This window comes from Humulus lupulus, chromosome 4 (genome assembly GCF_963169125.1).
Source record: "Humulus lupulus chromosome 4, drHumLupu1.1, whole genome shotgun sequence".
Lineage (NCBI taxonomy): Eukaryota > Viridiplantae > Streptophyta > Magnoliopsida > Rosales > Cannabaceae > Humulus > Humulus lupulus.
In genome coordinates, this window is record NC_084796.1 from 2,767,594 (window position 1) to 2,790,348 (window position 22,755).

At 31.7% G+C, this 22,755-nt stretch overlaps 3 protein-coding genes across 7 annotated transcripts; 1 reads left to right on the forward strand and 2 right to left on the reverse strand.

Annotated features, from left to right (window-relative positions):
* Nucleotides 1–6,599: 6,599 nt before the first annotated feature.
* LOC133829656 (uncharacterized) lies at nucleotides 6,600–10,316 on the reverse strand. Of its 4 annotated transcripts, none has more exons than XM_062259398.1 (13): nucleotides 10,192–10,316; nucleotides 9,678–9,919; nucleotides 9,424–9,550; nucleotides 9,069–9,196; nucleotides 8,905–8,974; nucleotides 8,715–8,817; nucleotides 8,506–8,623; nucleotides 8,331–8,412; nucleotides 8,073–8,134; nucleotides 7,785–7,857; nucleotides 7,593–7,673; nucleotides 7,404–7,484; nucleotides 6,600–6,973 (listed from the first exon to the last, which is right to left on the reverse strand). In XM_062259398.1, exons 2-13 carry the CDS (start codon nucleotides 9,878–9,880, stop codon nucleotides 6,800–6,802), a joined length of 1,302 nt encoding a protein of 433 aa, XP_062115382.1. In that variant the 5' UTR covers nucleotides 9,881–9,919; nucleotides 10,192–10,316; the 3' UTR covers nucleotides 6,600–6,799. The 4 variants fall into 4 exon arrangements, with proteins under 4 accessions (XP_062115382.1, XP_062115383.1, XP_062115384.1 ...); XM_062259399.1 differs by having other exon boundaries at nucleotides 10,148–10,293; XM_062259400.1 differs by having other exon boundaries at nucleotides 9,678–9,947; nucleotides 10,148–10,277.
* A 1,016-nt stretch (nucleotides 10,317–11,332) lies between these two features.
* Nucleotides 11,333–14,425, reverse strand: LOC133829657 (putative disease resistance protein RGA3). 2 transcript variants are annotated; one of them, XM_062259403.1, is made up of 3 exons: nucleotides 12,214–14,425; nucleotides 12,076–12,111; nucleotides 11,333–11,449 (listed from the first exon to the last, which is right to left on the reverse strand). In XM_062259403.1, the coding sequence occupies exon 1, from the start codon at nucleotides 14,420–14,422 to the stop codon at nucleotides 12,458–12,460; it is 1,965 nt and encodes a 654-aa protein (XP_062115387.1). In that variant the 5' UTR covers nucleotides 14,423–14,425; the 3' UTR covers nucleotides 11,333–11,449; nucleotides 12,076–12,111; nucleotides 12,214–12,457. The 2 variants fall into 2 exon arrangements, with proteins under 2 accessions (XP_062115387.1, XP_062115386.1); XM_062259402.1 differs by having other exon boundaries at nucleotides 12,076–14,425.
* A 5,602-nt stretch (nucleotides 14,426–20,027) lies between these two features.
* LOC133829658 (protein TAB2 homolog, chloroplastic) lies at nucleotides 20,028–22,486 on the forward strand. The gene is made up of 5 exons (XM_062259404.1): nucleotides 20,028–20,555; nucleotides 20,653–20,722; nucleotides 21,137–21,308; nucleotides 21,468–21,611; nucleotides 22,170–22,486. Exons 1-5 carry the CDS (start codon nucleotides 20,062–20,064, stop codon nucleotides 22,427–22,429), a joined length of 1,140 nt encoding a protein of 379 aa, XP_062115388.1. The 5' UTR covers nucleotides 20,028–20,061; the 3' UTR covers nucleotides 22,430–22,486.
* The last annotated feature ends 269 nt before the right edge of the window (nucleotides 22,487–22,755 follow it).

The following is a 22,755-nucleotide window of genomic DNA, read 5'->3' on the forward strand; positions in this document are numbered from 1 at the left end:
GTGAGACGCAACAATAACCACGCAAGTAAAAATGATATATATTTTGTAGTTGTTTTATAAGATTTTTTAAACTTTTTTCCCTGGAGAAGTTTCATTTATTCAATATTGGGATGAATGAATCACTAACTCAATTACGTATCGAAAAATGTTATTTAGATGGTTGATTAATTAGGAGAGTCAGTACTTGCTTGCTTGCTTGATTGTTGGGGAATAAATGAAACATCTTGATGGACTGTAGGTCAGACTTAAGGAGAGTGTTCTGGATGTTGGACGCATTGTATCTCCTCTCACATTCGTTCCGCTCGGTGGCCAGCCTGACGTTGTCATGTACAATTCGGTTAGTGTATTGCATTTACTCAAGATGATTGTCATCAAACGACGGGAAGTTAACGATGCTATTCATTGGGAAAGGTGTGGAGTCCATTTTAGAGAGAAAAAGAGGATAGAGAAGTATACATGTAGAGTGGTGGAGATTGAATTGAGGTCAACACGATCCCTACACACATATATATACATATAGAAAACACAAGCATGGAGGAGTGGATCAAGTAAGTGTAAGGTGAGGTCTTCCTGTAAATGGTGAAGTTGTTAATGCACTGTCACTTATCAAAAATGGGGTTGCACATCAGTCAAAATTACATAAAGTATGCTATTATTAGAAACATAAGGAAGTCGTCACGTTTTACGTGGGAAGAATTAGAATTTGTGTTTCAGCACGTCATGGTCACGTGAGTTTTGAGTGGTATTACGTGAGAGGACCTTTGGGAGCACAGTACCTGAGAAAAATAAGAATGGAGATGGAATTGACTTCCATTTTGATGTTTTTTTTTCATGTATTTTAACGAAATTGCTATTATAATTTCTCTCAAACAAAAATTCAAACATGAGTGCACCATTATATATGATCGGGCACTGAATACTTGAGTGCACCATTACAAAAAAAATGAAGCCAAACAAAATTTGTTGCCTAAATAGCTGAATGGGAGAGAATTTTCCTTCCAAACAGTTATTCTTTGGGTTCGGAGGGACTTTTCCTTTTGAAAGGTGAAGAATGGCCTAAATGAGAGAAAATACGAATAAAAAAAAAAAAAAAGGTGACCGGCTACTAAGGGGTGACTAAGGGCATAACGGTACTTTAACACCCAATAAACTCAGCAACTAAATCTGACCATCCATTTTCTAAAACAATAAATCCAAAGGTTCAAAATTAACACAGAACTAAGTCATTCAAAACAAACCGAGGGATAGAAGAATTCTCTATATATATATATATTATAAAACTGGTTTTGGTTGTTGATCCCATCTAAGTAAAGTCAACGGACAGAGAAAATATAATATTCTTATCATTATTAATTTAATCGCAAACCAGATCAGTGAGATCTAACTTTAGGGACTAATTAATACTAGATTTGGTGATTTATTAACTGATATTTATGGGAAAGATTCGATAGATGCATCATTTTATGGGTATTGAAGAAAAGAATATATATATATATAGAGAGAGAGAGAGAGAGCGAGTACAGGTGAAGAAAATAATTATGAGAGAGAGATGCGAATGGGTTGATCAGTAAACATGAGGACAAGTAGCAGAAGGAGAGTGAGATTGGATCTTGAGATCATTATATTTTTTAAAAAATAAATTTCTTTTTAATATGTCCATGTCTCAATCAAATTTGAGCATTCTTCGGTTTATTTATTGTATATCTTGAGTATAATTTTAATTATATTATTTCTGATATATTTATTGTCCATGTCTAGTTTTAGTATCTGGGTCGAATTTATTGGCCTACTCCTATGTATAGTGTACGGAGTTCAATTTTTTTTCATACATTTGACATTGGAATCGAACTACACAATATAGTATAAATGATATTTTTAAATGAGACTAGTGTATAGTTGAAAATAGGGCTCGGGTTCACGAGGGTGGGCAGATGATGGAAAATGGGGTAGAGAACATGGGCTTGGGGCGGAGAAGAGAGAGAGAAATAGAAGAAATGGGAAAAGGGAAACTAATGAAATGGAATATTTTATATAGAAGATTATTAAAGGCGGGGTCCAATGCTAATAATGTGTTCCCGCTGCTAATAGTGAGTTCCAATTATTAGCGACGAAACCCCCCCCCCCCCCCCACTATTAAAAAAACGGTCAAAATTAGTCATTATTAGCGATGGGCTTAATGTGTTGGACCCGCCGTTATAATGTATTAGCGACGAGCAGTCCGTCGGTAATAATTTGTGGGTCCACTGCAAATACCCATTCAAATTAATGCCCGAAAAAATTCTCTCATTTTTCTTCTTCTTTATTAGCGGCGAACCCTCCGCTGCTAATTTTTTTTGTCCGCTGCTAATGCTTTTTTTAAATAATTTTTTTTTAAAATATACTTTATTAGCGGCGGACCCAGTATAGCCCTCTTATTATGCACCCACCCCTAATATTGACATTTTTCTTGTAGTGTGCTATGGTTTTTAATTTATTAGTGGAACAACATCATTGTACTAAAGTTTATTTGCGGCAAAAATAGGGGTATTTGCAGTGAATATTTTCGCCTCAAATAAAGTGGCAAATATATCTCAGGCACTTTCATCTTCTTCCTCATTTATGTGACTTCTCTCTCTCCTCTTCGGTTTTCACTGCAACTTCACCCTCTAACCGCATCAGCCCCTCCTCTGACCCCACTCACACCCTCCTCCAACCCCTATACCCACCCTCATTCGACCCCATGTCCCTCTCTCTCTCTTAAAAATTTCCAAAATCCATTTTTATACCAAAATAAAAAAGAAATTTTACCAAAATAAAGCTTCAAAGTAATTTTCCAAACTCTTCTAGTGTTGTATGAAGATTGCCCAAACTATATTGAACCTATAACATACAAAAAAAAAAAACAACTAAAATTTGTTAATTTTCACTTACTTTTTTTCAAAGTAAAAAAAAGTAAGAAATTAAGGTAAAAACATTAAAATAACTTACCATTAGCAAATACCCAAAGACAATCATTGATATTTGATGAAATATTGATGAAATGGTTGCAAAATACTTGAACTTAGACATAAAAATGGTGATTTTTGGGGCTAGTATGAGAAGAGGAGGGGGGGGGGGGGGGGGGGGGGGGGTGGGGGGGGTATTGGAGAATAAAGGGAAGAAGAAAGGGAAAACAAAACAAAACAAAAAGAAAGGAAATGACATCTAGGGTTCGGGACTCTGGGTTTTGTTTTCGTGAGGCCTATGCCAACGCCCTAATGGGCCCGCCGAGATAGAGTATGACGTTAACTTTTATTTTTCTTTTTCTTTAGTTATCTCGGTAGACTCATGGGTGAACGCCGAGATTAGAGGCTATCTCGACGGACACACACGGGCCGCCGATATTGGTGGGACGAATTAGGCAAAAAAAAATTTGTTTTGTATGTTCATTAATTGTTTGGGGACATGATGAGGACATAAAAAAGAGCCACGCTTTGGCTTGAAATTATTTGATCAATTGAAATGATATTAATATTTTTAAACGAGACTAGTGTCATTTTAAAAATTCAAATTATATAGTTGAAATATAATTATCTTTTTAGCGTCTCTGACTCTCAATATAATAAGAAAATGTATATAATATCCAATAAATGATATATATATGAATCGTCCATTTGATATATATATATGTTATAGAGACAGAGACAAGTTAACTAAGTTAATAATTTGACAAAATGATGGAATATGTTTTATATATAACACTTGCTTATTTTGAGTTATATATAAATATTAAATTAAAGTTGGTTAGAGCTATATAGGCTAAATAGTATTAGTAAGTGAGGCTATAAAAAGGAAGCAAAGCCAAACGAACAATCACACACAACTACTGATCATAAATATCAGTTATATACATTGCTATATAACATCATATATATATAGTGAGAGATCGAGAGAGAGAAACATGGAGAGTACTAAGGTTAGCAGTTTGGTGGTGGTGATGGTGGCTATACTGGCGGCGCTAGTGGTGGTTGTCCCATCTGCCTTTGCTGCAGAAATAAGTGATAACAACATTGAACTTCCTTCCTCTGATTACAATAAAGTGATGATTAATAATGAAGAAGTTCTAGCAGTTGCAGCAGCAGCTGTTCAAAAAAATAAGCTGGAGAAGTGGCTCTTGGCCTCGTCGCCGAGGACGATGATGCTGCGCGCTGACAATGGTGGCAGCCCTAATAAATATGGTGCCTGTATTCCTTACCCATGCACTGGTGCTTTTGGTTACGATACTTGCACAAGTGGCTGCACATGCGTAACCTATGGTTATCTTCCGCCAGTTGGTGTTTGTGAATAACTATATATATATATGTATAGTACGTACCTAGCTAGCTACATATTTACATTATGAATCCCATAAATAATGATGTAGGCATGCATATATGAATTTGCACGCATGCGTTCTGGAACATTTTGTAATAGGCTCGGTGACGTATTTAACTACTGTTAAATGCCTACGTATTATATGTACTTTCATATATGAATCTATCTAGCTATCTCAATCTATATATATATATATATATATATATGCATATCTTCTATTTCATATATAATAAGAATCACGAAGTTCCATCTAAAAACCAATTGGTGATTAGTAGAGTTATACATGTTCTTATTAACGGTCCAATATTCTTACACTTATTTCATGTGGGACACAAATATCCCCCTCAAGATGGTAGCGATTTTTCGCTCACCAATTTTGAATCACCTGATCACAAGTGGCCCATTTTTTTCAATTCGCTTATTTTTTTGGATCTCAAGTGTTTTTTTGCACTATGCGGATCTCATGCAGCTTGACTCACTTTTTTGGATAGGTGTGGATCGAATGCCCGCTAGGAAATTGACTCTTAATATCATGACAAGAATCATGAGGCTCCATCTAAAAAACAATTGGTGATTAGTGGAGTTACACGTATTCTTATTAATAGCTCAATATTCTTACACTTATTCCATGTGGGACACAATAGTCTAATAATATATATCCATGACAAAAATAATATATATACATAGGATATTTATATGGTGCAACTCACAGAAATTAGATGCAACTTTTTTGTGTTTGCACCCGTGAACAATTTTGTGGAATGTTTCTTTTGCAATACAATTGTCAATTACAAGTATCAAATGTCATACTAGGAATCGATCTCCCATGAGGGTTCCTTGAATCTTCATTTTGAGAATATCGGTCAGATCTCAATGATTGCAACATCATTTTTAAGGATGTTGAAATACATCGCTCTTTCTTTAGCCAACTTAAGATATGGTTTATGGTGGCTGAGTTTTGAAGTTTTGGAAGACCAAGTCATTTGGATTGATCTGGTGGGAGATAAAATTTAGAATAAATTTGGGTTTGCCACAATCCAAGATGATGAATCAGCTGACTTTAATGGATTTAACTTGAAGAGTGGTTGTGAAGGAGTGCATATTATCAAAGACTTTAGACAAAGTTAGCAGCCGGTGAAAGATATCTATCAATTGAATTCAAACTTAGATTTTGGTTGATTAAGTAAATTTTGGTAGTAATATAAGTAATTGGTGATTACTGAACAGATAATCAACAATCTTATGCATGTAGGAGCTATAAAAAACTAAAAATACTAGTAAAAGTAATTAAAATGAACAAATTACCCTAATTATTAAGAAGAAGACAAAAAAAATTGTACATACAGTAGAGCCAAAAATAAAATAAAATAACAAATTAAACACACTAAACTTAATTAAAAGGGGCATGGTGCAAAATGATTATTAATTGTGTGTGAAAATAAGTAAATGTCCATATTTTAATTTTGTAGTAAAATAGCCTAATTATCTCTTCAATATTATATATTACCAAATATGTCATTTAACAAGTTGCTATTTTATTCTAAATATTTTAATATTATAGTCTATGTATATTAGTTTTGTTTAATTAGTTTTTATTTTAAAGTTATTTTGATTTTTTTCGTTTTTTATGGTTTGTTGAATGATATACCATACTACAAAATATATATACTAAGTTGAAAAATAATATACCATCAAAACTTACAAAATTATTACTAAAAAATATATATACTATGCTAACAAAATTATATACTTAAAACATGACATTTATTTCAAAATCATGCAAAGATGTGATAATTTAATGTCATATAATTGATTTTAAATTAAAAATATATATTTTAGGAAAGGTTTAAAAACTCATATATATGTAAAGATATTTTTAAAAAGTGCAATTTTCTCAATTTTTTTTTATCAAATAAACTAATGATATTTCTTTTCATGCATCAAATTCATTTGATTTTCTTAGTTTTATTTTTATTATTAAATATACTAATAATATATTCTTCTTCTTTTCAGTTATCTCAATGTTTATAGGGTCCACAATCCAAGTAGTGATAAACTCAAAAGTGATGTCTCATAAACAATCTTTACAATAAAACTCTGCAGCTAATTTCACAAAGTCACTCTAAGTCCAATAAATATAAATAAAACAATATTAGTAAAAATTAACTCTAAAAATATGAAGTTGTTCAAACATCATATATGAGTCAATTACATTCCAGCATGACCCTAATCTAATTAATCCAATAGGTTATTTGGTTACCCCAAAATTTATTGGATACAAAATTTTAAGAATGTTTCATTAATTTATAATGTAAATTAACAGTTGAAAAAAAATAATAAATCCAACTTTATGTGTTGTTATAGGGGACCAAATCAGCCTTTGGGTCCCAAAAAATGCAGTGAATAATAAGCTATTGAACATTTTCTCCATGTTGAATGAATGTGCAAAGTATAATTAAATGGCAAACTAGGCATACATCATTTCTTCTTCCCTTGACTGAGATTCACAAGGAGGCGGCAACAAACTCTGCACATTGGCGAAAAGATCTTCACGGCCAGGCGGAGGCAGCTCAGCTATTGGTTTATCCAATACGAAATCCGGAATTGCTACCAAGGCTTCCTCAAAAAATGACTTGACAGTCTACAAGTAGGGATGAAAGTGTAATGATAATTTTTATCATGCGATTTTATTAAGAAGTTGGAGAGAATATCAAAATAATAATAATAATAATAATCCTACAACCTTATTAATTAACTTGGGATCATTTTACCTTATCTAATCTCTGAAACTCATGTATATCAATGATAAGAAGAAAAACTTGTTTTCTCATAATATTCTTTCTTCCATGTTTTTTCTCTTATATTTTCTATAATCTAATCCTACTTCATACAACCACAATAAATAAGGCAATGGAGTTGGGACAAAAAATTATTAGGGCAATCAAGACATGACAAGTTATACATCGTAGAGTATAGACAGGTAATTTTTTGTAAAATTATATCGGGGGTTTAAGGCTTGAATATTAGAAACTTATCAAACAAAATAGGGAGGGTGGTGATTGATTGCGTACCGTGCAAGTTTGGAAAGCAGCATCTGCTTTGCGCTTCCACAAACTATTCCCGGGTTCAGCATGGAAAAGATTAAGTAAAGGCTGCAACAAAATTTGAGAAAGGATATATCATGTAATTAGCCGAATCTGAATTAACGCATTATAACAATCTTACTAGACAAATGTGGCTAATTAAAACTTGTTCCCAACCTTCACCACGTCCCGAACATTTGGTCTACGTCCATCTCTCCACAAAACAGAGTCACCATATACTTGATACTTCTCAATAATCTTATATGAAAAACAATATAAAAGTTGAAATAATATTAGCCCCAAACAAAGAACAGTTTATAGAAATTGTGTGGCTAACCAATTTTTCAAGAACCAAGTTTGTTCCCGAACCTGACGACGTGTGGCATTGCTTCTTGGTGCACCATAAACAGCAGTATCGACGTGTCCTAAAACATTCCATGGGCTGTTTAAGAAGAACAAAGTTGATTAATATTGGCTGGACAAAAGGAAGCCACGAATTACTCGATGAAGTGAGATTGAGCTAGAATAAAAGCCTCAAGAATCAGACTCAAATCACTTATAAAAGATCTGGTGGTTCTTGAATCTTTTCCACATTTTCTTTATTGTTTCGACATATTCAAAGTGAGAAAAACATTCCAGAATGTTGATCGTACATACTTGTGATATGCTGCCCGTCCAATCATTACACCATGGGCTCCCTCCGTTCTAGCTGCATTGACCTATAATTTGAAATGACATGGATGTGGGTGATTCTTTTAGTGAAATAAACTATATTAAAACAAATGCTGAAAAAATTTAGTGAAATTGACATTGAGAATTATACAGACAGAAAATCATGAGCGTAACTAAACATTAAAATGTAGCAAACTATCGAGTCTATAAGGCCACATTCAAAGCTAGATGGCAATGCCTCACCTCATCGACACCGGTTATGCCCCCATTTATGGTAAATCTTAGGTCTGGAAAGTCACGCAAGAGGCCATAAAAATACTCATATCTGCATATACGGTATAATATAGTGTTGTCTTAAACTTCATTCATCTTCAATGTCAACGTTACATAAGGAAAAAAAAGTGATAAAAAGACGTACTTGAGAGGTGGAATGCTTCGATTTTCAGCTGGGCTAATGCCATTGAGAAGTGCCTTTCGTGAATGTATTATAAAATGCCTGGTTGGTGATTGAGAAGAAACCTTGTAAATAAAATCACCTGAAAGGTAGATAATCAAGTAAGTTAAGAAGCCGAATTATTCTTTTTCACATCATAATGTAAAAAAAGAATATAAAGAAAAGGACCTTACAGAGCTCATTATATGAATCACGATTATCAACGCCGATTCGACATTTAACACTGACAGGGGCATCTGTGTTAGCAGCAATCACTGACATAGCTTCAGCAACAAACTTCCCATGTAAAAACCAAATGTCAATATAAGAGCTTATTAATAAAACAAGTCATATTTTTACACACAATGAATCTATCTATCAAACCTTAGGATCAAGCATAAGACTAACACCAAAGCACCCATGCCCAGCAACTTTTGGACTTGGACATCCACAACTAGTGAAAGAAAAAAGGGAAAAAAAAAAACTCAATTCCAGTTATCAGGAATAAAGAAAGAAAAACATTGTAAGGTTAAAGGAAGTGTACAAACTTAAAATTAATTTCATCATAGCCGTAAGGATTCGCAAGTTCAGTTGCTTTTGCAATGTTTTCCAATTTACTACCACCAATTTGAAGAACTATGGGATGTTGTTCGGGAGAAAATCCCAAGAATTTGTCCTGAGAAAGAAACATAGATAAAACATCTTAATTAAATATTTGATTGAAAAAGGAATGAAAAAGTAATGTGTTACATAGGTTTTTTCTCTCTTGTAATGTGAAATAACAAGAAACTCTCAAAGAATAAAATATCAATTGACATTTTTACCGGAATTAAATAAGGACCCCTTTGAACTAATGATTCCATACAAACCTTCTGCGCATAATTTATTATTCAACTAACTTACCAGATTATCCTTCTGATAGACAATGGTTTCTGCTGCAAGCATCTCTGTGTAGAGCCATGCGTGTTTTGATATGAGCCGAGCAAGAGTTCTGTAGTGATGATCAGTCCATTCCATCATAGGAGCAACACTGCAAGCAGATAGAGCAATCAACCCAGACCCGAAGTGCCATTTGGCTTAGTAACTTTTCATTGATTATATACAAGATCTGCATAACTAAGCTTTCACATAACCAAAATTTCATATAAGCTTCTCACCTAAACCAAGGAGGAAGATACTGCTCGACAACCATCTCTGCTTTTGCACACAAGTAATGCTTTTGACTATAATTATGTATCCTCCTTCGTCCAGTCAAATTACCATGAAACTTATTCAAAGGCAACCTGCAACGGCTCTTCCAAAAAATATCATGAACAGGAACAACCGAAGCTACTGAAGAAGAATATCTAGCAAAATTCATCTTCTCTCCATTCAAGTCCTAGCTTGCTCCTCAAAACACCTATCCATTCAAACGACTATATTAAGCTCTGTAGCAATAAACACAAGGCACCCAATTCAAACCCAGACTGAGGCTTAGAACTAGGTCAACTCAAAGTCTCAACTTTCAAAAAGACTTACGACAGAGGCATTTCATCAAACAGGTAACGAGCACAGTTTCATGGGTGAATAAAATAAATAATAAGGAAAAGAAAAGCATAAAGAGTATGAAGTATTCTCATATACATACATATGTCTATATAAAGATACATATTGATGGGAACTTGGGTTTACTTCAATGGTGGAAGAAAAAAGAGTCACCGGGATCTGAACTCAGAGAATCTCCGCCGTCCGTACAGCGAGTTGCAGAGAAATTAAAAGACAGTTTTTTTGGTTTTGTGTGGTGTAAATGCTTTATATCCGCCGCAAGAATATTGGGCTGGGCTTAATCTTAAAACAAAATGGGCCTCCACAATAAAATAGGCCCATTATCAGCAAATGTGTTTTATTTTTATTTTTTTGTAACTATTAATTTTGTAAATAAATTCACCTCTTTTATAATTATTAGTTTTTAAATTATAATGTTATAATTACCAGTTATTATTTTTTGTAACTGAGTTCTGAAATTATTAGTTTTAAAACTACGAGGTGTTTGACACCTTAACTCAAAATTTGTTTTTTGTTTTTAAAAGTTAAAATTGTTTTTTTAAAATAAATTAAGGTGTTTGGCGTTGTTTTCAAAAAATAGTTTGTAAAAACAAAAAAATTTGAGAACATCACAAAGTTATTTTCTGTTATTCTCAAATTTTTTTGTCTATCTTTTTTTTTTATCACATCACTTTTTTAATTATTATTATCTAACATTATTTATTGTCACATCATTTTTTCTGTCATTAGTTTTTCTCTCTTCACTTTCTCTCACATCACTTTTTCTCTCCTTATTTTCTACATCATTTTGAGATTTTCTACATCATTTTGAGAAGTAGGTAGTTGGCTTTGATAAAGAGCAAAATGACTTAATGTAACCGGTTGAAAACAAGACTACCCCTATGACACTAGTGTCAGTTACACTGACACCCTATTAAACTTTGAAATTTAAAGATAGTCACTGATGCATTTATAAACCCCAATCTAACGGTTGTGAGAAAAAAAATGGTACTATACCCTATTTTATTTGGACGAAACATTAGTCGACCCCATATATATAAATAAATATATATATATATATATATGAATAAGTGATTTTTGTTGTATCTTATTTCCATGCATAATTTTGCACAATTATAACTTTTATGTGAGATAAGATATAGTACTTGAGATAAATTATTCTTTCAATTTGTTATGCAACATATATCAAACTCAATAACAAGTATATATATATAATCAAATATGAATATTATTATTTCTCTTTACTAAGAATCAAAATAAAAGGCATACCTCTTCAAACATGTAATTAAGTCATCTCCATCTTATAACAAAGCTTGGTGTTCTAAAATTACTTTGCTTTTTTAATCAAATCTCCAAAAGGTACAGCTTTACAAGCTTTATTAATCTAGTTTTAAATGGAACTTGTAAGTAACGATTATAAGAAATATATATATACAATTAATACTATAAAAGTGAAATTTGAAAAGCAATCACCTCTTTTACTTTGTATTTTGCATATATACAAGAACATGAAATAATAACATCTCAAGTATCATCATATTTTGTAATTTGTTTTCTTGTGCAATATTAAAATCAATCGAAAGTAGTCAGATGATAAAAAAAACAAAACAATATTGCAAACACTTTTCTTTTTCTCGTGATATATTTTGTTTTTGTAATCCTAATATGTAGTTGATATCCAATGATCTGCCCTGGTATGCAGTTTGTACAATTATAGTTAATCAAAAAAAAAAAATTATGTGCTTAAATTCATAGAATTACCTCTAATTTAATTATTTAGGTATAAGTGCATATAGATCTAAAGGGCAAAAATTAGATAAATTCATACAACAACTAATGAATAACAAGTATAGACAGGTCAAATAGAAAAACCATTAAAGATGATAGTAATAACAAGTATAGACAGGTCATAAGAAAAATAGATATATTCTTCAATAACATATATTCTTTTTAGCTAGATTGAGAGGCAATGGTGTGAAGATATCACTACCAAAGAAGCAGAATACTTACCTCTAAACAAAGGGTGGCAATGACATTCCTAATAAGCTGCATTGATTAATTATCCTACTAGTCAATGAAACAACATAATATATATGAAATCCACAAAGCAAAATGAAATGAAATACAAATCCAATTTATAATTATTACCTGCTTTTATGTTTGATTTGAGAAAATAATCAGTGAAGAAGAAGGCTATAAAACACAAGATCCAATAAGGAAAAGGAAAAAAAAAAAAAGTCTCTCTAGCTAGTCTTCCTATATGCAATAAAAACACACAATAAAGTTATTTCTACAGAAACAAAATAAAGACTTTCGGTTCTCTATAAACCATATATATTATTTAGAAAGCAAGAGTAGTACCTAATAAATAAGAGAATTAGGAAGAGAAGAATCACTTCCCATCAATCCGACCCAATCGGATTTTTGGAATGTGTTCAATCTTTTCCCAATCAGCACCAATTTTCTTCTCGCATCTTCTTATTAAGGTGGGACAATCTTCAATCTCCAATGTTGTCAAATACTTAAGGCCACGAATCCCTTGAGGTAATGACTCCAAATTGGGGCATACTTTAATCTCAAGCTTCTTAAGAAACTCAAGAGAATCGATGCAGTTGATGTTGTTCATATCACAGCGCCAGATATGAAGTTCCTCAAGAGTGATTATATCTCGAAGACCCGAGGGAAGAGTCTTGAGTGGAAGATAGTCTAATCTGAGAAATCGTAAACTTTGGAATGCAGCCCAGTTAATCCGACCAGCTTCGGAGTCATCAAGCTCTTTAATGCCAACAATGCACATATTCTTCAACTTGGAGAGAGGAGGAGATAGAGTGGACGACTGAGACATGGTGAGTTGGAATGGCTTCCAGCCAGTTGTGTCCAGAACAAGGCCTTTTTCTAGAGTCGGGAAGATGGGCATGGAATCCAACTTTGGACAATCTTCAATAACCAATTTTGAAAGACAAGGAAATGAAGGACAATGATTGAGAGAGTAGTTCTTGTCTCCATTATTCTTCCACCATCCCTTTAACACAGGTAGCTCCATGAGTGAGAGTTCTTGCAAGGAGGGAAGGTACATCTCATCGTTTGAAATGTGTTCCAGCTTGATCATCTCATCTATTGTCAATACTTTGAGACAAACTAATTCATCCAACGGTGGTAGATAGCTGCAATGCGCACATCTCTTCAATGAAAGTTTCACCAGGTTGCGACGACTCACAAGAGTGCTCATATCAAATAACAAGAGACCCTTGTCATCACCATCCCATTCTAGCGACAATGTTCGAATTCCACTCGGCACTGCATTCAAATATCCTGGCTCAAAATTTTCATGGATCAAAATTTTAATTTGAAACTTGCCACTCAAGTTACTCAGATTCTTCAATTTACTCAGTTGGGCTTCATTCTTAGAGGAGTCCTTGCCTAGAACAATGAGTGATAACGTCTGAAGATTGGTTAGCTGACCAATTCCTTGAGGCAGACTAGTCAGACTGTGGCAACCATCAATCTCAAGATGTCGAAGGCTGACCAATTTTCGAATGTCTCTTGGCAATTGTTTAAGATTGAAACATGAGGAGAGCCTCAAGGTTTGCAAATTTACAAGTTTGGTGATGGAATTGGGCAATCGGATGATATCCTCATTCTCGGAGAGATCAAGATACTTCAATAAGTCTAAGTCGCCAATTGAATTTGGAACTATCTTAATTCCAAAACCACACATATCTAGCGCCCGTAAATTATAATCATACATTTTAATAATTTTATCAAACAATGTGTTTGTGTTGTTATCCCGTCTCACTCCGGACTTCCCTCGTGAGTGATTCTGCAACAAAACGGATCGCATTCTACTCCAAGTAAAACCAAGTACATCACTTTCTGAAAAGTTACTAGAACCAAATGACACATGGAATGGACGAGATGGTTTATTAGCATTTGGGTTGAATGATAAGCATAGTCCCTCTGCTACAAGAGCTGCAAGATCGTGCATCAAATGGTGAATTTTGAATTTAACCACATGCTCCGTCACATCTATTGTAGGTTCTTGAAAGAAAGATCTTCTAAGTAAATTCAGAACATATTCATAGCCAACATCCTCTGCAGATTTCCCTGTCTCTTCATTAATGACAAAGCCTTGTGCCATCCACAATTTTATAATCGTTTGCACATCGATCTCGTGATATTTAGGAAATAAGCTACAATAGGCAAAACAATGTTTTAGGCGTGAAGGGAGATGATCATAGCACAACTTCAAGCATGACAATGCCTTGTCATAATCACTTGAATTATGCTTAAAAGATTTCTCTATTTCATCATAACAAAAATCACGCCATTCCTTTTCAGAATTATCAAAATATAGCATGCTTCCTATTGCCGGAATGACAATATCAGAAATTCCATGACACTTGTTTACAATCTCCTTTCCGATATCTATAAAACTCGAGCTTATGTGCTCATGTTTTGTTACTCCGCCAAAAGCTGCATTTTGAAATAGCCTCCACAATCGATCTTCACTTAGAAAAGGACAAGGAGAAGGTAGACAATAACATGGTTTGATGTTGCCACCAATTCTTGCAACCTCCGGGTAAGAGGTAGTTAGAATTATCTTACTACCTTTACCACGAAAATTGCCCAAAATTCCTTTAAGAAATGGGAAATTTTGAGAGTTGACATCATCGAATACAATAAGGAAAGGCGCACTACTAGATAAGACAAGTAGCAACTCATCCAAATCAGATTGGTGTATGTTTGGATGATGAGGAAGTAGATGTTCAACTAATATTTGATTTAAAAGTTGGGTAGCTTGGCTTTCCAGTAGTAGCAAATGGGGAGCGGGTAGTTGAGAAGAAAGTGCATAGTGGTGTCTTATACATATGATTTCCAGTAGCACCACCACCACCACTGCTACTGCTACTGCTACGCTTCTTCAAAGCTTCGCTTGCTACCTTCTCTAGTATGTACTCGACACGAAAGAGATCTCTGAATCCATTTTCCAGCAATCTTTCATTATGGCGAGCCTTGATCTCCACATCAAGAAGCAGAGGTGCGAGGTCTGAAATGGCCTTCTCAAGTCTCTGCAGGAGGTCGTCACGTTCAGCGGCACCCCACAAAGAGCCAGCAGTCTCACGAACATCTTCAGAACGCAGCAGTTCAAGGATCCGATCAGTATGATTGCAGACATTATATTTTGCTGCAGCCATTGAAACAGTGGAAGTTTGAACAGCGGGAGAGATTGATTTGTTTTGGATTAAGAAAATTAAAAACTGCTCAGGTAGGTATATTGTAATTTAAAAAATGCATGTACCAACAAGTTTTAATATCACATGCATATATATATATATATATATATATATTTCTTTCTCAACACAACACTCAAAGAATATGTATTGATACTTTGCCTCAATATATATATATATATATATGATGCACTCATCCTTTTCCAATTTATAAACTTTACGTCATCCATTTCTTCTAACACTAACCAAAGAATCCACCAATATATATATATATATATATATATAATCTTTATATATCATCAATCATCATCATTATTTATATATGATAATATATTGTGTACACTTTATGGTTAAGTGTCTGTTAAGAAATATAAGTTTATTGGTTAATAATTAGGTAGGACATTTGTATAATTTTATTAAAAATTATATATTTTGAAATAATTAAATAATTCAAAAGGAAGTGTAAAGAGGGAATATAAAGCACTTTTTGGTGAATACAAGTTAATAGACTGATGTTATGTAATATGAATATAAATTTAGTTACATGTTTTTTTTTTATAAATATAAATGATGAAACTTTTAATAAAATTTAAGATTATATATTATATATTATTAAATATATAGTTTTGTATTAAATATTATTATAATAATGATATTTTATAATATTTGAATTTATATTAATATAATTAGAAGGGAGTGTGAAGAGGAAATACAAAGCACTTTTTGGTGAATACAAGTGTAATAGACTGCTTTTTTTTTTTTTAAATTACTCTCTTTCAAATAATAATAATATTAATAATAATAATAGAATGTGTATAATTTTTTTAAGTGATAATAATAATAATAGAAAATTATATTTTATATGAGATTTTTAATTGAGTGTGCAAAAATATGGATTTTTTTTTTAAATAAAAAGTTAATATATAGCTTTTTTAAGAATTTTCACTTTAATGAGTTCATTTTCTCATATTTTTTGTATAAAAGTTGGTTTATGCCATAGTTTTACTCTTAATCAAATTTTATTAATTTTGAAGGGTATGTTTGTAATTTGATTATTATTTTTTTAGCTTATTTTTTTTATATATTACTAATTTTATATTAAATTTTTCTTTGGTTGTTTTACAAAATATATATATTTTTGTAATATGAATTGTGAATGATTTTTTATTTATTATAAACATTTTTTTCTTTTTTTTAGATTGTATGTTTCTTTTTTCAAATCCTGTGTAAGGTAACCAGTTACTTGATTGATATTTGACAGTTATGTAAAAAAAATCCTAGAGCTAGGTTAAATAACATACCAGGAGGGGTAACCAGTTACCATAAAGAACCCAGAAATATACACACACATCAGAACGTGAAGGTAACCAGTTACCCTAAAAAATATATACACAAAGAGCGTGAAGGTAACTAGTTACCCCCAAAAATATACACACAAAGAACGGGAATGTAACCAGTTACCACAGATCTGAAGATCGGAAAAAAAATCAGATCCACCCCATTTCTCTTCTCTCCCATCTTCTTCATATAATTTTTTTTTTCTAGATTTGAATGTTCCAATTAGAGTAACTAGTTACCCATTCACGTTTTCATATTTTTATTAGTTTTCTTTCCAAATTTTGGAGTTCCTATAAGGGTTACAGTAAAAAGAAAATGCTGAAAAAATTGATTTTTTTTTTTTTACATATAATGGAAAAAACTATAAAAAAAATTACAATAATAAATAAAAAATAGTAAAACAATTATGCGATGTTAAAATATGTGTGAGAAAGGGGGAAAAAGATAATGGAATGAGAAAAGAATAAGTACAAAAAATGAAGAAAAATGAAGGAAAAAAACTTAGGAAAGAAAACTAAAAAAATATGAAAACAAAAGAAATGATGAAGGAGAAAAAACAGATAAATGAATAAAAATGAAAAGAATAACAAGAAAAATTGAAGAAAAAAAAAACAAATATGAATGAAAAAATTGGTAGAAAAAAAAAAGGAAAAAAAAGCTCATATGTATGAAAAAAGAAAAAAAAATAAAAGGAGAAAATAATAAATACAAAAATTACGAAAAAAAGAAAGAAAATTGAAAAAATATGAAGAAAAAAAACAATACAAATGAAAGAAAAAAAATAGATAAATGAATAAAAATGAGAAGAAAAAGAATGGAAAAATGGAAATAAAAAAAAAAGGAAGGAAAAAATTAGTAGAAAAAAAAAAGGAAAAGGAAAAAGTGGAAGAAAAAATAAGTAAGGAAAACAAGAAAGAAAAAATAACTGAAAAAATAATTAAAAAATGAAGGAAAAAATAAAAAATTGAAAAAAAAAATTATCTTCAAAATAAAATGAAAACATAATTATAATAAAAAAATGTGGCATTTCCATATTTTAGTTAGCTACTAATTGTGTTTCTCATACTTTAATTTTTTCTTTAATAAATTTTTTCATACAAATTAAGAAAAATATAATTATCATATTTTTGCACATTGATAGTATAAAATCCATGGGCCTGTTTGGCATTGTTTTCAGTGTTTTGTTTTCAGTGTTTTGTTCTCAGAATTGAGAACAAAAAACTGTTTTTGTAGTTTTCAAAAAATAAGAGGTGTTTGGTTAATGTTTTCTAAAAATAATTTTTTAGTTTTATTTTTTTTAAATTTTAAATAAAAAATTAACAAATATATTTACAAAGAGAAAAATATTTTAAAAGTTTGTAATAAATAATTAGATAAAATAATTTGAAAAAAAATGATGAAAAACAAGAAGTGAGAAAGTAAGTACAGAAAATTTGAAGAAATAGAAAATGAGAAGAGATAAATTAATCCAAGAAAAAATGAGAGAGAATGTGATGAGAAAGAAAGTGGAGAGAGAAGTAAGTAGAAAGAAAGTGATGAGAGAGGAAATGGGGAGAGAGAAAAAATGATGAGAGAGAAAATGAGGAGAGAGAAAGTGATGTGAGAGAAAGTGAAGAAAGAGAAACTAATGACAGAGAAAATGAAAATGATGTGAAAATAAATTATGTTAGATAATAATAATTAAAAAAGTGATATGATAAAAAAAAAAGATAGACAAAAATAATTTGAGAACAACAGAAAATAAAACTTTTGATGTTCTCAAAATTTTCTGTTTTTTATAACTTTATTTTTAAAAACTAATTTTTGAAAGCAACGCAAACACCTCATATATTTTTTAAATAATTTATGCTTTCGTAACTATAAATTTTTGTTTATCTATTATAGGTAAATATGTAAATTTCAAAATAAGATTGTCGGGTTGGGCTTTAGCCTAAACAAATTAGGGAAAATTACATTTTATACGGTAATTTAAAAAAAAATTGTTTTATACGGAAAATTATATAAATTACAAAATTACGGCCTTTTCCGTGTACGAAATATTTTGTTCTTCTTAGTTGATATTCTTCTGTGTACTATATATGTAACTTTGAGTCAAAATATTTTGTTTTAGTCAAATTAACATTTTATACATATATATATATATAACTATATTTATTGGTATTAAACATTTATTTATTTAATATTTTTTGTCAAATCATTCTTTTTATTAAGAAAAGTGAAATCAATATAAAAGTTTCAAAATTATTTCATGTTTTATTTAATTTATATATTTACAACATTAATTAGACACATCATCTTACATTAATAAAGACAAAATTTTAAGATATGCCTTCAATTGTAAAAAATGAAATGATTTTGTGCTTATTTGATGATGCCATGAACTTTTGTAACATATATTAATAGTAGCAAAAGAAATAGTAATAAAAAATATTATATATTTATTAAAATCATAGCTAGTCAAATCTCAACACACAATGTTAAACAAAAATCATAATCTAGTCCAAGTTTTAAGCTTTGTTAGAAAAATATATTTTAAAGTTAAGAAATTAGTTTTGTAAATTTTTGTAACAATCATGTTAAATAAATTTATATATTTTTTTGTAAATGTTAGTTACAAAAATAAATTTTTTGGTTGTGAAATTAATTTTGTAAACTGTTGTTACAAAAATGTAAAATTTATTTTAAAAAATATTGTATTTCACCACTCTGTAACCACATTTTTCATATAAATATATATTTTATAAAGTGTTTTATAAATAATGAATATCTTAAATTTGTATTTTTAAGTTGTATAGCATAAATATGATGATTCATGTAATTTTTTGATACAATTGTAACAATATGGAAAAGTATAATATTTTTATGTATATTTTGTTTATGATTTCTTAACTATAAAATATTTTCGTAAATGTTAGTTACAAAAATATATTTTTTAGTTGTAAAACTAGATTTGTAAACTATTGTTACAAAAATAAAAAATTTAGTTACGTATTTGTTTGTAAGTTTTATTTACAAAAAAACAAAAAAAAAATCTACAATTCTATACCTGATTTTGTAAATATTATTTACAAACACGTAACAGATATTTACAAGTTTGTAACAGATATTTACTAGTTTGTAAATGTTGATCACAAAAAATTGTATTTTACAGCTTTTATTTATGATTTTGCCACTCCGTATTTACAATTTTGCCATTTCGTATTTTTATCCAAAAATTCTGTATTTTTGTAATGCACCGTATTTTTCAGATTTTTTTTAACTTTTAAGTGCATTTGTGTAGATTTCCCAACAAGTTAGGCCACTAGTAAGAAGCCAAGCCCAATATATTGAGGCCCAATAATTTTAGGCCCATTATCAGCAACGAATATAATATTATGTGGCGGAAAATAACTACCACTACCAGCTAGCTTCAGCTGAAGCTTTATCCATGGCGAGCTTAAGCTTCAACTCTTCGAGACTGAGAACCCCAGCGTTTCAATCTCAGAAACCCATTTCCAACTTCAAAAAACCCATTAAAATCCCATTCAGTTTCTCCTCGAGCCCTCCCAGAAGCTGGCCAAAACTACGCCGTTTCGGGGGGTCGAGTTCCGTTTCAGGAAGCTCGGTTTCGATGCAAGAAGAAGTGGAAATTGAGGAGGAAGAAGAAGAAGAAGATGACCCAACTGTCGAGCTCTGCTATCTCGACCCTGAAACGAATCCCAACAGCCTTACTGAATGGGAGCTTGATTTTTGCTCAAGACCCATTCTTGATATCAGAGGGAAGAAGCTTTGGGAGCTTGTGGTTTGTGATGAGTCTTTGTCATTGCAATATACTAAGTACTTTCCCAATAATGTGATCAATAGTATTACTTTGAAGGACGCCATTGAGGGAATCAGTGAAGATTTGGGTATTCCTTTACCTGATAAAATACGCTACTTCAGGTATATTTATTGGTCTCAACAATCATATGAGTTTGTGTGTTATGAGTTTTTCAGTTTAGAGTTATGAGTTTCATGGGTTTTGTTTATTGGATTTCAGGTCACAAATGCAGACAATTATAACAAAGGCTTGTAATGAGCTTGGTATAAAACCTGTTCCTAGTAAAAGGGTATGCATAGTTCTTTTTGTTTAACTTTACGCTCTCCTATCACGTTGTTAGAAATATATGGTAATATTGCAACTTCAAGAAAAAGAAAGTGACAAAATTAAGATATAAAATGAACACAAAGAGCATGAAGAGAATGAGTTTTGGTGTGTAGAACTAAGTAGCAAAGCTCTCTTTTTATATCTTCCAAGCCTTCATAAACCCAAAAGATGTTTTGGGAGTTTCTATCAAGTTAGTGCATAACTCCAGTTTCAATTCAAACAGCCAACAGGTATACAGACACAACTGATCATATATATAAAGCTGTTAATTTCAACTTAGCTAACTTGGAGTGAGATTAGCTAAATACATAGTGAACTTGCGAAGGTTTCTTATTCTACTATGCTGTCTAGCATTCTTATGGTTTGTTTGTTTCAGTGTGTATCACTGCTGTTATGGTTGGATGAAAGATTTGAGACTATATATACTCGTCATCCTGGTTACCAGAAAGGAGCTAAGCCGCTTCTCGCTTTAGATAACCCTTTCCCAATGGAACTTCCGGATAATCTTTTTGGGGATAGATGGGCTTTTGTCCAATTACCTTTGTCAGGTTAGAAATAGCTAAAAGTACTACTTTTTCTCACTATGATCGTTACTGATTCTATGTTGACATGTTTTACAAGCATTCTCATTATACTTTTCTTGTATTGAGCTTTCTTTCTTTGACTATTGTCCGTTAGTAATACTAAGTTTTGCCCCATGTTTTCAGCTGTTCGGGAGGAGATTTCATCCTTAGAATCAAAACTTGTATTCGGTTCAAGTTTAGATTTGGATTTGTTGGGGATTGAAATTGATGACGGCACATTGATCCCAGGGTTGGCTGTTTCTTCTTCACGAGCTAAACCGCTAGCAGGTGCGTGCTCTGTTCTCTACAAAGCATCACGAAACAACAGGCCAACAGCCTTTTAAGGATCTGTGCCTTAATTTCCTCAATCTTTTGTTAGTTTCACTCTATAAATTGCTAGCATTTTCTTCATACAAATTTGGAATTCCTCCCAAAGTAGCAGATAATCAAGGCTTAGAAACTAACTTCTTTGACTATAGCATGAGGTTTGCTCCAATAAGATATGAGCTTCGAGTCCCTCTTAGGCACTTACATATCGAGTTATTTTTTGTTTCTTAGACCCCAATACGTGGGGGTGTCTAGTCTCAAAAAAGAAAAAGAAAAATTGCATGGATAGCTGTTTTCGGTGTTTAGATAAGCATGCTAAGAGAAAAAACAGTGGCTACTGACTGATTTCTATTATGATAATTTAACCACGCAAATTAGACAGACTGCATCTGAATCCAGTGTCATTCACGACTACAAGTATCGCAAGAAATTACCACCAAAATCTTTTGAACACTCATTATTCACATGCCCGTGTACTGTTTAGAGGTCATAACAGCTCATTTCTTTCTGCTTCTGCAGCTTGGATGAATGGCCTGGAAGTGTGCTCAGTAGAAGCAGATGTGGCCCGGGCTTCATTGATTCTTTCGGTAGGAATTTCGACAAGGTATGTCTATGCAACTTACAAGAAAAGCTCAGTGACCACAAATGAAGCTGAAGCCTGGGAAGCTGCCAAGAAAGCTGCTGGAGGTTTGCATTTCCTTGCCATTCAGGAGGACTTGGATTCAGATGACTGTGTTGGGTTTTGGCTTCTACTGGACTTGCCTCCTCCACCTGTATAATCTAATGTTGCTTTGAAAAAAGACAAGTTTAATCACAATACATTTTGTCTTCTCAAATGTATTATTCTTCATATGCTTCCTGGTACCAAGAATGAGATGGATTTAAATCCAAATCCAGCTTATCCTACTTGACAAATTTTGGAAATTAAAACTTAAACATTACTTGAGAAAACATAAAAATTATACTTCATATTTGAGGATTTGATTTTTTGTTTTAAATAAAATGAATAGAGGTTTATCAAATAACATCTTGAAGATAAGATATTATACTCTTTATCCAAACTTTTAAAACAAACTAGTGGTGTACAAAAAAGCCAAATTTGTTT

What these genes read in the sequence shown, in the direction of transcription:
- LOC133829656 (XM_062259398.1), bottom strand. Translation starts at nt 9,880, where the DNA reads ATGAATTTTGCTAGATATTCTTCTTCAGTAGCTTCGGTTGTTCCTGTT. An exon ending in TATGATGAAATTAATTTTAA is followed by an intron (nt 8,975 to 9,068) that starts GTTTGTACACTT and finishes TTCTTTCACTAG; the next exon opens with TTGTGGATGTCCAAGTCCAA. An exon ending in CTGCTTTCCAAACTTGCACG is followed by an intron (nt 6,974 to 7,403) that starts GTACGCAATCAA and finishes CCCTACTTGTAG; the next exon opens with ACTGTCAAGTCATTTTTTGA.
- LOC133829657 (XM_062259403.1), bottom strand. Translation starts at nt 14,422, where the DNA reads ATGCTATATTTTGATAATTCTGAAAAGGAATGGCGTGATTTTTGTTAT.
- LOC133829658 (XM_062259404.1), top strand. Translation starts at nt 20,062, where the DNA reads ATGGCGAGCTTAAGCTTCAACTCTTCGAGACTGAGAACCCCAGCGTTT. An exon ending in GATAAAATACGCTACTTCAG is followed by an intron (nt 20,556 to 20,652) that starts GTATATTTATTG and finishes ATTGGATTTCAG; the next exon opens with GTCACAAATGCAGACAATTA. An exon ending in TGTCCAATTACCTTTGTCAG is followed by an intron (nt 21,309 to 21,467) that starts GTTAGAAATAGC and finishes CCATGTTTTCAG; the next exon opens with CTGTTCGGGAGGAGATTTCA.